The following is a 12,569-nucleotide window of genomic DNA, read 5'->3' as shown; positions in this document are numbered from 1 at the left end:
AATAAAAGCAAAAAAGGTATGTGTTTCCATAAGGTGTCAAGGCAAATACTCATTGATTTAATGATGTGTGGCTATGCCAAAAAGAAGGGAGGCGTGATGTTCAGCTGTAAGAACAGGTCATTTCCCTGGAAAGTAGTGTTCTATAAACAAGCATAATTCAGTGGTAACTGAGTCAAAAAAATCAGAATCTAAATGCTACCCATTCACTTTGAAGTGCAGATCTACAGATTCTGCGGGCCTTATGAAAGAAAAATATAGTCCAAATAGGTTCGTTCTACAATAGAATAGCTTTAAACACGAGATCAGAAATCCCTGGCAATGAAACAGGATGCATGACAGTAGTTGAAGATCATTGATGCAAACCTTTTCTGTCGGTGTCACGTATCAAATTCTAGCAATGTGATGACAGAGCATAACAGATAAAGCCTCAGATTGGGAAGATAACGATGCTGCTTGCAGGAGGCCAAATCTTTCAGAGAAGTGAACATTCTTTTCCCCCCATTTATCTTTAAGCAATAACTTAGCAAAGCAGTAGTCAAGTTATTTCCGAAGCTTATTCTCATGGAACAAATCATGATACCGTTATTCTCCAACCATATCTCTTAGAAACCACCTAAGAGGGAACCCTTTGCTCAAAGCCCAGTTATTGGAAGAATTTCAAGAATACCCTGTCAGGGGAGCCAATGAAGTCGTCCGCAGGGTCTGGAAGATTTGAGCCCCCCACCCCCGCCACCCCTTCACAGCTCTTGGCAGGGATGGAAATGGGTGGGTAAATACGGGGTGACCTAAGGTCCAAATAAATACCATTAGCCCATAATAACCTTCTGTTTTGATGGGTATTTTCATTCCTCTTTTTTTTTTTTAACAACATCTTCCTGCTTATTATTTTCACCTTCAAGATTGTCCTTAGTTCTTATTTTAAGTGGATTTGTTCTTCTGTGACTGAACTCCATTCCAAACTCACATGGGGATGTCCCTGATGGGTTACAGAGATTAATACTGAAAAATCTGTTATGGAGCAGGTTGCCCAGTTAATATCTTACCTAAGAAAGTATTTGAAATATATTCAGACACCTGGTTCCCTGATCGGCTCATTTCTGAGAGGTGTGTCAGCTCCCGGTTCAGCATTCTTTTGAACTGTGTATGAAGAACAAAAATATATTAACCACCTAAAAAATATCAGTTTATCACTTTATATGTTTCCAACTTTACGGTCTAAGAACCAAGAGATTGGATGAGCAGATACCATTAGCTAATTGAAAATACAATACCCCCTTTATGTGAAATTATTCTAACGTCACCTGAGGAAAGAGAGGTTTCCTTAAGATTTCTTGGAACTATCATCTGATTTCTTTTGAAGATGCAAACATAGGAAAAGCAATTTTAATATAGGTTGAGATAATTTCACTTGAAAATGGAACTACATTTTAAAATACAATTATTGGAAATTAACTGTAAAATATAATTTAAGTTAATAATCCATACAGTGAAAGGAGATTATATGTAAAAAGTTTAAGGGAAAATGAAGGAATAAAAGAAGCATCTTTTAAAAATAAAGTTGTGTAAAAAAAAGAAAATCGGATTAAAATGCAGCACAGACTATTTCCATACGATGTAATATAACATGTCCTTACTTCACGGTGAGAGCCTCAGTGGGCTCAGTGACAACAGAAATGAAATCATTACAGATGTTTTCAACTTCACAGAAAACATACAGCTGTAAATGTTTCACATTCCAGCAAAGACACATAACAGAATCAGATTAACCCACCTTGATGTAACCCCAAGATACAGACAACAAATAGTTCGCCTCAGGCATTTTGGAATGCTCTCCTTCCGCAATCCACAAATCCCTTCGAAAGAATTCACAGTTCTGAGAGAGCAATCTCGAAAGGATCGGGAAAGCCTTGCAGATTCAGTGGTAAAATAATCAAAACTTAGAAAAGACCAAGCCTCCACAATTTAGGGCATTTTCTAATCCAAACAAAGCCCACGTTCGCACTCCATTCTTGCGAGAAGCCTGCGCTGCCCGCTTCTTTCCTGGCAGACACAGTAATGAAATCAGCAATTGCACGAAGGAGCAAGAGCCTGTCCAAATGTATGCAGCTGGCTGGTTTGCAACACTTATGAATTATGAATAGTCCTGGTGGCCGAAGGGGTTTCCACTCTAGATTAGTCCTGCTCAGCTGAACTCTGCCTGGAAGGAGCAATTCTTTCCTGAGGGGTTGCCAGGCTGGGAAACACAGCCATCTTTTAAAAAGGAGAAGATTAAAATGGAGGAAGCCCCATGAATATTTAAGTAAATCCAAAGTCGGTACCCTCCCCCATTTCAACTAGGTATTCTTAACCCTCTCTCCACTGCGGGGACCAGCGCTCTGCAGACACAGCCTCCGCACAGAGCTCAGCCACTCGAACGGTTTCAAAGTGATGGTGCGTTTGATTAATTTGCTTTCTGAACATTAAAAAAAAACTGGAAAAAGGTTAGAACTGTGGCTGTTTTCAGACTAGGCTTTCAGAATAGAGGAATATTTTTTTAAACTAGCTTTTTGGAGGATTTTTTTTGCATACCAATGGTGTGCCAATGCATTCAGCCTTCTTTCATGGGAACAGAATTACTTTATTTCATTTTAAAAGTATTTCATATGCAGAATGCAATTTTCTGCACTCCATCAGCTCATTAATATGCATATTAGATTGCATTTGACAAATGAATTGAGCACATATGACCTTTCGATCTAGGATCTAGAGTGTGTTAAGATATACACGCTATCATTTGCATGAATGGTGAACTATTTGGGTTATGAATGACTATGCTGATTTGGTACTTCAGCGTTACATGTTCTAATTCATGTTAGAAACATTTAGGAGTTAATTTTTATTTTGTTCTAGCAATCTAGGGCACATTGAGAAAGCCATTTCTGTAGGCTCTCTTTCTCTCCTTGTCGTCATTAGAGAGAGCACAGGCAGGAGGAAGATCTGAGACGCGAGCCCAACTGCAGTGGGATTCCCCACCCAGGCCATTCCCACTGCCCTCCCTCTCCCTCCTCTCCACGACTCCACCCCCGGGCTCCCAGGAGCTCCAGTGCAGCATGTTAAAGGAATAGCAGAACACCATGGCAACAGCCCCCACATGCAATTGGCTCCCTTTCCTGTGAGGCATTCCCCTTTCAAATGAGCATCCGCACCCACAATGGCTCCACTTCAAGCATCCAGGCCCCAGTCACGCCACTGCCTCTGCCCAGGAGACTAGGTCTTCTGAGGTGAAGCCAATGCGAGTCAGTATGGCTGCCCGCAGACACTGCACTATGCATTGTCCTCAAAGAGGCACAATCACCCTCTTTCTGGGAACCCTGCTTGTGTATGTGTGTTTTCCCATCATACGATATGTTATTAACAGTAACCAGGGATCTCTGAATGAACCATCTCAGCTAGTGTGTTTTACTTATTGAATCTCTATGCAATTTTGAGTTCCAGGTGAATCGCTGAAGTTCCAAGTTATTTATTTTTTAAACGTGACAGCTTGGTCATAATGGCCTCTTATTTTCAGTTCTCAGAAGACAGGCACTTACTCTAAAGTCTTAGAAGCTGGAAAAGATAGGTTTCTATGTTCTGATCAGCTGAATTTTGGCAAAGAAGCAAACTTTAGTTGAAGCACTGTGAAAGCATCTCTTAAAAAGCACAGAGACAGGCAACTTCTTTGATTATGCTCTGCACTAGACAGCCAAATGCAGCATTCAAACAGTCATCCTCATTCAGCGTCCTTTATTCTCTTTGAAATATTTAGGAAGATTTTGGAGTCAATCAGTTTGGTACTAGTTCAATAACACCATTTTATCATGTATTTGATAAATATTTATTGAACACCTCAAATGTGCCAGGCAAGGCGTTGAAGATAGAACAGTAAGAAAAAAACAAATTCAAAATCCTTTTCACGCTTTTAATCAACTTGCACCCTAGTAGAAATAGTCAGATATATTCGGGCATGCTAGGTAACCGCAAGTTAACAGTCTGGGGAGGGAGGGGCCAGTTCCTCATTAGCCATATTGGTCCTCCAGCTCAGAATATAGGAGCAGGCAGAAATTCAATCACAAAAGGACAGGAAAGGAAAGACTTTTCTTCTACTTCCTTTCTATCATCTCCCATCGCCACAGGACCCTGTTGGGATACACTGTCATTCATTCCCAGTGTTGGGGCAGGGAAGTGGTGCTGGGCTATAGGGCGGAGAATAAACCAAACTCCTCCCCTCTCCTGCATAGCTTGCAGAAGGGGTCAGTGTACTCATGTAAGTAGTTAACAGATGAATACCACCTGCCTCCCTCTCATGCCTCAATTGGCTGTCCTATGAGCCTTTTGCTAAGGGCATGGCAATGCTACCAAAAAGCAAAGTCGTCTTAAGGCAACCATAAAACACAAAGGACAATGAAGTATACAAATGGAGGTCACTCTGTGTCAGAAATCGACCCAGTCCTTTAAATGTTGCTTAGCAACAGCTGTTGGTTTTTCTCCCCCCGTAAGGGAGGGCCCAACCACACTGACTAAAGCAATCATTGCTCTCATCAAAAAGCATTTATGAAGGGCCCACTTATATTGGGCTCTGTACAAACTAAGGAAGGCAGACATGGCCTTCAAGGAGTAGACAGGGGGTATCTTTTACGTTCTGGTAATATAGAGTTCAATTAGCATGATTAGTGCTGGCCTGGGTGAGGAGATACATCAAGGAATGGAACAGATATGAACTGTGTTTGAGGTTAAGGCTGAGGAGACAGTTGGGAGCTGGGCTGAGCTGGCTTTTCAGCGTCTGATTCCCATACGGGAGTTGTTACTGTTGGGCCAGAGGCAGCCACGTTGTAGGAGATGAAACCTGACTTTCCTTCCCAGCTTTGACCATCTTGTGAAGTCACTCCACCTCTCATACATAAAATGAAAGCGATGCATGATTTTAGGATCTCAGCCAGAACCTGTCAAGAATCTATGATAAATTTTGTGGCAGCCTCCTACAGTCTGGACACATTATTTACCGGTAACTAATATTTCCCAGAAAACAAAACTCTCTCAACACTACTGAGAAAAACAACCAAAACTGGAAATGCTTCAGACCATAAGAATAAGTCACCAGCAAAGGAAAAGAAGCATTTATCATCCCTCCAGAGTTTTATCTTCTAAGACTCTTGGAGTCTCCCTGAATACTTTATCAAGCTTTATCAGACACCCAGTTCAGCCCAGACAGGAAGGTAAAATAGCTCCTGAGTGAAACTGTGTCCCAAGGAGTTATAGGACTGCAAGAGAATGGGTGTTACTTACTTTATCAAATGCAGTAGAGAAAGCCACAAACAGGAGCACACCATTTCAAAGATAAATGTGTCTCTACTACTTAATGTACACAGATCCTATTTTTCTGTTAAGAATCTGCCTTCACAAGAAAACCCTGTTAGAGCCAACTAGAAATAATGTCCCCAGAGGAAATGGCCAAAGCCTCTTTTCAACACAGACAAGCAAAGTTTGTGAATGAACTCTTAGTAACACACATTCCTCCAATGCTTCCTTCAGCCTATGCCAACACTAGATTTGCAAACACTGCTGGAAATTACAGCTATTTTTTGAAGAGGGAAAAGGTATCCTCTATATAAATGATTTGATATTGTTTGCATAGAATATATCTTCTCTATAAAATCATGTGTGAATTTTTTTGAATAGGCTAGATTTAATAGTGGGAATTTATTTAGAATATATAGAATAGCAAAAGCTGAAATTCAATTACACTTGATATGAACATTTTGTTTTATGGCTTCAATTTTTCTTTAGCTTCAGTGCTACATACAGAGATTATTTCGTATGAGCCAGTTTCTTGTGAAGTGATGGAACACTTCATCATTTTTCTCATCAGAGGACTAGTTTGAGCTTTGTGCAAAGATCCACAAGCAAGTTAAGAACTCTCTTCGTAATGAGTTCTCAGTTAAATTAATCACACAGGATGGGTGGACTGGGCTGATCTCAGAGATTCATCCCATTTCTAAAACTTGGTGATTTTATGTTTCTAAGAATAAAACATTCCAGAAAAGTAATAATACAAGGGGCTTGTTCAAGCAATGAAAGAGCCACTTTTAAGACTAAATGGGGTTTGTTACGGGGTGACCTGGAAATCACTTAGGAGTGAATCCTGAGTGCTCAAAAATATTCTTCAGCCTATGGAAGACCAGAGAAGCAGGCACTTTCCTCTCCTTGATTACTTCACGATGAAGTCAGTAGGTGAAAATTATACAGATGAAAAAAAGATGCCAAAGAGAGAAAGACAGCCTCGTAGTTACCCTTGCGGGTGGCCGTCTACACAGGAGCCCATCTGTGAGACAGGCGCCTTATTGTGTGGGATCTTCCTGTTTTTGCAGTACGAAACAACTGCCGAAGTCATTAAAGTCACAATGACTTTATTAGGGACTAAATTTTGACTCATATTTTACACTTTGTTAGTCATAACTTAAAAGAATTCCCGGGAATCAGGAAAGTTGAAGGGGCTGAAAATTCTCCCTGAAATCACAGAATGCTAGCAGTGGTAGAAGGAAGTTGAAACGGAGGTGGTGCAGCGTAGAGAGAAACGGAAGTAAGGAGAGCTTGTCTCTGTCTCAATTCTGGCACTAACCAGATGTGCGATCTCGGGTAAGATGAATTGGCTTCTTGGGGCTCTGTTTCTTTAGTTATAAAATGGCTAACTTCTAAGGCTCCTTCTGATTTTAAAAAATTGCTTCTTCTGTACCCTTAATTTTACACGGGAAGAAATGAAGACCCAAAGAAGCAAAGGACTCTAGTTCCTAAACAACTACACTTTCCTCTGCAAAATCTGATCTAGGAAACAAAAAGAGGGATATAGTATACTCTCTAAAACCCTTTATCAAACTCACAATTTCCACAATTCTTAACCTTTCAGGTTATCTGACAACGTGCATCTCATCTCTCGTCTCCTTTTTGTCTCTCCCTGTAAACTCAGTCATCTGAAAGTTTAAGTCCAGTTTCTTTAACGACATGTCTGTCTTATTTTAAAGGCAAATGAAATTGAACTGAGTGGGTTGGTAACAGGGTTAAGGCAGGAATAACACGCCATTATCCATTAACATCTACTTAACTGAAGACTATACTTCCATGATGGGCCATCCTAGCAAACAAGCTCCGCAGTGTTAATATCTAGAGCAAACCCCTGGCACACCAGGGAACACTGTTAGGGCGTTTTTACTACCCATGTGCCAAATCAGAAAGAAGCTCATCTAAACATATTAGAATTGAGTGATTCTCTTCTTAACTGCCCAGTGATGTAGCAATCCACAATAAATAAGTATATAGTGAAAAACAAGCATGAACATCTCTACCATAATTCTGCAACAAAACATTGGCATTCATGACGAAGCTAAAATAGAATCAATTCCACTTGCTGGTTAGAGGACGAATATCTGCTAAGTGACATTTTAAAAGTAGGGACAAACTGGGGGGCTGGCCCCGTGGCCGAGTGGTTAAGTTCACACGCTCTGCTGCAGATGGCCCAGTGTTTCGTTGGTTCGAATCCTGGGTGTGGACATGGCACTGCTCATCAAACCACGCTGAGGCAGCATCCCACATGCCACAACTAGAAGGACCCACAACAAAAAATATACAACTATGTACTGGGGGACTTTGGGGAGAAAAATGAAAAAAATAAAATCTTTAAAAAAAAAAGTAGGGACAAACCATTAGTGCTTTCACACAGAGAACTGAAAAACAATCAAAAGAATTTGAATATGACTGCTCTACAACTTGAGACTAGGTCTTGAACAGCCCTCAAAATTATTAGGTATTTCTTTCCTATCTATCTATTATCCTCTTTGCTTCTGTCCATTTTTCTTAGAATTTCTGAAAACTTTTCAAGAGGAGCTATGGCACACATTATTGAAACACTAAAAAATTGATCTTTCCTAGACCCAAAGTAATTCCCTTAAGAATGTATAGTGCGGGGCCAGCCCGGTGGCACAGCAGTTAAGTGCACATGTTCCACTTTGGTGGCCCAGGGTTCGCCGGTTCAGTGCCCAGGTGCAGACATGGCACTGCTTGTCAAGCCATGCTGTGGTAGGTGTCCAACATATAAAGTAGAGGAAGATGGGCAAGGATGTTAGCTCAAGGCCCGTCTTCCTCAGTGAAAAGAGGAGGATTGGCAACAGTTAGCTCAGGGCTAATCTTCCTCAAAAAAAAGAAAAAGAAAAAAAGAATGTATAGAGAAATTTCTCACGACCTAACCTTCCTCCAACTCTGAAAGTTGCTGCAGTGTCACAATTAATTAGACAAAAGACACTATAACTATTTATATCCAAAGATGTATTTTCACTATGCATTTTTAACTATATATAGATATGTATTCATACACTATATTTATAAACTATATACTTTTATATATTTATTATACATATGTATATATGTTTCCACATATATAGGGTTGCCAGATTTAGTAAATAACAATTCAGGACACCCAGTCAAATTTAAATTTCAGATAAACAACAAATGTTACTTTTTAGTATAATTATGTCCAAGATACCGCCTGTCCCAAAGATCCCAGAAGGAGATTGGATTTCAAAGTCATACACTCATAGTGTGACAGGTTTAGAGATACTGTATATTTTTAGGGTAATTCAAAACTTTCAAACTTGTTCTTTTTGACAGAGGTCCTTCCTTACTGCGAGAAACTCAATAAGACCTAGAAGTGTTACGGGAGCTACACAATTTCATTTTACGCATTTGGTCCCTCCCTTTTAATCTGGCTATTGGCAGAGAGAGATAAAAAGAAAAGGTACTCCAGTAGATTTGGGTGCTGGCCTGATCATTAAATATAGCAGAGGCCTTTTTCCCACAGACAACAAAAATCATAGCAGCTGAGAAAAATCAAGGACTCAGGGCACACTATTTAGTTACTCCTCTGTTTCTCCATTTAAGCCTTCTACAACTTTTCCTGTGAATAATGGCTAATATTTAACCTCAAGCTTCTCAAGCCATTCTAAGGCCAGGGGATGTTACTGTGATTCCAAGGCAGACAGCCAAGGTCCCTTTTGAACCATTTAACAGCAGGAAGTTCTACAACGTGGTGTATTTTTAAAATTACAAATCTCACGGATCAGACCCACAGACCATCCCGTCTAGTGTCCTCTCCTGACTAGCTAAAAACAAGACCTCTGCTTCAAGGCCTTCATGTTTACCTTGAAAGCAATGATGCAGAACAGGGAAATCACCTCCAAACATTCTTTCTTTTCATAACCCCGTAAGTATGGGTCATGATTCCCTTTAAGAACTGATTTCCAATTTTATTCTATAACGTCTCCTGGGTTGTTTAAAATCCTGCACTAAATATTGCCTTATTAAAATTTCAAATATTTTAGCAGCCACAAAAATCTACCATCGCTTGTTTTTGAGATTACTACTCTACCCCTTTAAACACATCGTGGTATGTGTTGTGTTTAATATTAATTATATTGATCTCAGCTAGCAACTTTCACATACCCCTTAAGATAAAGATGATGGGGATGCTTCAAAATCTGCTGTGGGACTCACCACTGGGTTATCAGCTGCCCGGGGCCGGGACAGCCCCCTGGAAATTTTCAAGATCAACTCTAGGGACCATCAAAAAAAGAAAGGAAATCCTGGGCTACATAGACATACCCTCTTCTTCCCTGAAAGCATATATGTTATCCGGTGTTTTGTATTTTGGTAATCCCTACACTAGAATACATACTTGCAAGTTGAGAAGCATCTGCCACAGGTTGGAGGTTCGAACATATTTTTAGACCATAAAGGATGAAAACAGTAGTCTTAAGTGATTTTAGCCTATAAAAAAAAGGTAGTTATACTTGTTTTGTATTTTGTTTTTTCTATCATTAGCAATCACAATTTAGAAGAGAAGGATGGATGCTTTGCACAGTAATGTACCCCAAGATGTATAGTTTTGTTGGGTTCATGGAAGGCCTATAAAAGTAGTTTCAGAGTTGGATGCATAGGCCAGACTGAAGTAGAGGGAGTTCTGGTTACAGGTTGACCTTACCAGTGAGGTCTAACAGCCTAAAGGAGACTCTAACAGCAGACCCAACATCATAATAACATGACATAGGATCAGCTGAGTCTGGAAAGACAATCTTATATTGTAACTAAGTCTGAGAAACTCAGCAAGTTGTCGAGTCTCTCAGAGACTAAGATTTTCCATCTTTAAAATGGAAAGGTTAGAAATAATATATATAAAGTGTTTGGCAAGGGATCTGAAACCCCTGAAGCTGAGTTTTGTCTCTAAGTTTTAAAAGAATCTGAGCCCTTGGTACCTTCCTCACTTGGTTTGCATTTGGGGAGAGTTTCCGGTTGGCTGTTGGGCACCTAAACTCTTTTCTTCTCATTGTTGACAGCAGCTTGTGTAATTACTACAGAATTCCCGCAGTATGCGGCTGCAGGTGTGATGCAGAGCTACACCATATAGATTACATGACACATGAGGTATTCACAGAAGTTCTGGCTCACTGGTTGACATTTAGGTTATTCACCAATCGAAGGAGGGTAAACCAGAATTGCCAGAAATATAGATGAAGCCCGTCAAATGAAACCATAACTCAAAATGGGCTTATGTTAAAGCCATATCATAAAAAAGCCTATTGGGGATGTCCAGCTGTTGCTAACTCAATCCACGCATGATTCCATTACTTAGCCAATTTCCTCAAATTAAGAGACGTTAGAACTCTTCATGTATTACCCAAAACCCATTACTGGCCACAGACTGCTTGACATAGGGATAACAGCACCAAGTATATGTTTTGCTCAGGTTCCCGTAGTTGACGTCAATCCAGTAACACATCTGAAATAACTGAATATGTGGCTAGGGTAGGGGTGAGAAGAGCATCAGAAATATGTCAGGAACAAAACTATAAGCAAGCAAAGCAGAATGACTAAGTTGTTATGCCCCAGACACAACAGATATGGAGAGGGGTTGAGTTTCAGACACAACATGTGTTCATAAATATGCTCCTGGCTGAAGGGGCAACAGATATTGCCAGTCTCTGAAGTGCTTGGATTCTTGTCCACAGGATGCAGACTCTTCACAAGAAAGGTAAGCCAAATACCCCAATACCAAAGCAAACAACAACAAAAAGGGGCTTTGCACTTCTGCTCACAGAGAAGGAGCATTTGTCCCTGATGACTTTGTTCTCTGCTATCTGACTGAATTTGAGAGAAGGCTCAGGAGCAAGCTTTTGCTTCTTCTGAGGGTACTTTGGAGAGTCACTGTGAACCAGATGCGGGTTTCTCATTCAACTTAACAATTAGAAAAACTGGAATCAGGCATGGCAACACCTACATGCTGCATGGTGCAGTACAAAGCAAGCAGGACTCCTGGGTTCTAATGCCTTTCCCACCGACAGCATAGTTGGTTCTAGACAAAGTAAGTTAGGTTTCTGAGCCTCACACAATTGATCTAAGGAATATTTATCTCCATGCCTACCATGTGCTATTTAGAGCTATTCTAAATGCTGGAACTACAATAGTCGACAAGGTAGTTGCAATTCATGTCCCCAATAACCTTACAGTCTAAGGGAGGAGATGAGTAACAACCAAGTTCTACAACAAAAATCAGAAATTGTGATAGCAAATTGTAAAACAAATAAGCTATTGAGTTAGGATAATCAGAGAAGATCCCTCCAAAGAGGTAACGTCTAAACTGAGGCCTGAAAAATAAGACGAAGCCCTGATTGACCTTTGCCTTTAACATTCTATGATTATACGTTTTGTTAGCAAGTCATATAAGAATATAATAAATTACCCTGTGGATTCCCCTTTAATCTTTATTTTTAAATTATTTGGCTTTGGAGCAAAGAGAACAAGATTTGATTCTAAGCATCACCATTTCGTGGCTGAAGGGCTTGGACAAGTCAGCTCTCTCCCTTGCATCTTGGTTTCCCATGGAAAATGGGGCTCTGATAATCCTTTCCTCCTGGCGAGCATCAGGTGAGATAACGTGGCTGAGCACGGAAAGGGCTCTTCACATACATTTCCTCACCATCCGTGCTACCTTCGACCTGGCAACTCAAAAATAACAAACAGCATGCACTTAAACAGAGCAGCCCTTTCCTTAACATTCTACCCCGCTACCACAAGAAGCTTTGAGCACAAACAAGCTTTAAGTGATGAAATGGGCCTTAAAAATCTCTGCATTGCCCCATCATTAACGTTTCCTCAGGCAGAATCAGAGTTCTTGGGGAAATGCTGTCCTGGATCATGTGATTAGAACTGAAAAGCAGTGATCAAAAAAGAAAAACCCCTCCTGAATTATTCCTTACTAATACCCCCTCCTCTCTTACTACTTCTATGAAAAAGAGCCCATTTTTTACTCATTTTAACCCAATATATTTATCTTACTTAAAAAAAAGAATCCATTCCTGCCCAGGGGTTCATGTTTGTGTTTGTTTGGTTTTGGCGAGGTTCTCCTATTTTAAGATTTACTAAGGGCTCCGAAGGGTCTTTCTTGAAAAGCAGTGTATGACCTTTGTCAGCTTGAAAATTTTGCTATGCCAGACATATAATACAGCATTAGA

The 12,569-nt window shown here is 40.2% G+C and overlaps 1 protein-coding gene across 1 annotated transcript in view; it reads right to left on the bottom strand.

Annotated features, from left to right (window-relative positions):
- PDE4B (phosphodiesterase 4B) overlaps window positions 1-12,569 on the bottom strand; it is a 392,450-nt gene that overhangs the window by 16,837 nt on the left and 363,044 nt on the right. Inside the window, exon 8 of the mRNA XM_046645704.1 lies at window positions 1,044-1,137. Within this exon, the coding sequence (XP_046501660.1) occupies window positions 1,044-1,137 (94 nt within the window). The remainder of the gene's footprint in view (window positions 1-1,043; window positions 1,138-12,569) is intronic.

Source organism: Equus quagga, chromosome 18 (assembly GCF_021613505.1).
Source record: "Equus quagga isolate Etosha38 chromosome 18, UCLA_HA_Equagga_1.0, whole genome shotgun sequence".
Lineage (NCBI taxonomy): Eukaryota > Metazoa > Chordata > Mammalia > Perissodactyla > Equidae > Equus > Equus quagga.
Note: the sequence above shows the minus strand (reverse complement) of the source record. Positions and strands in the feature narration are given on the sequence as shown.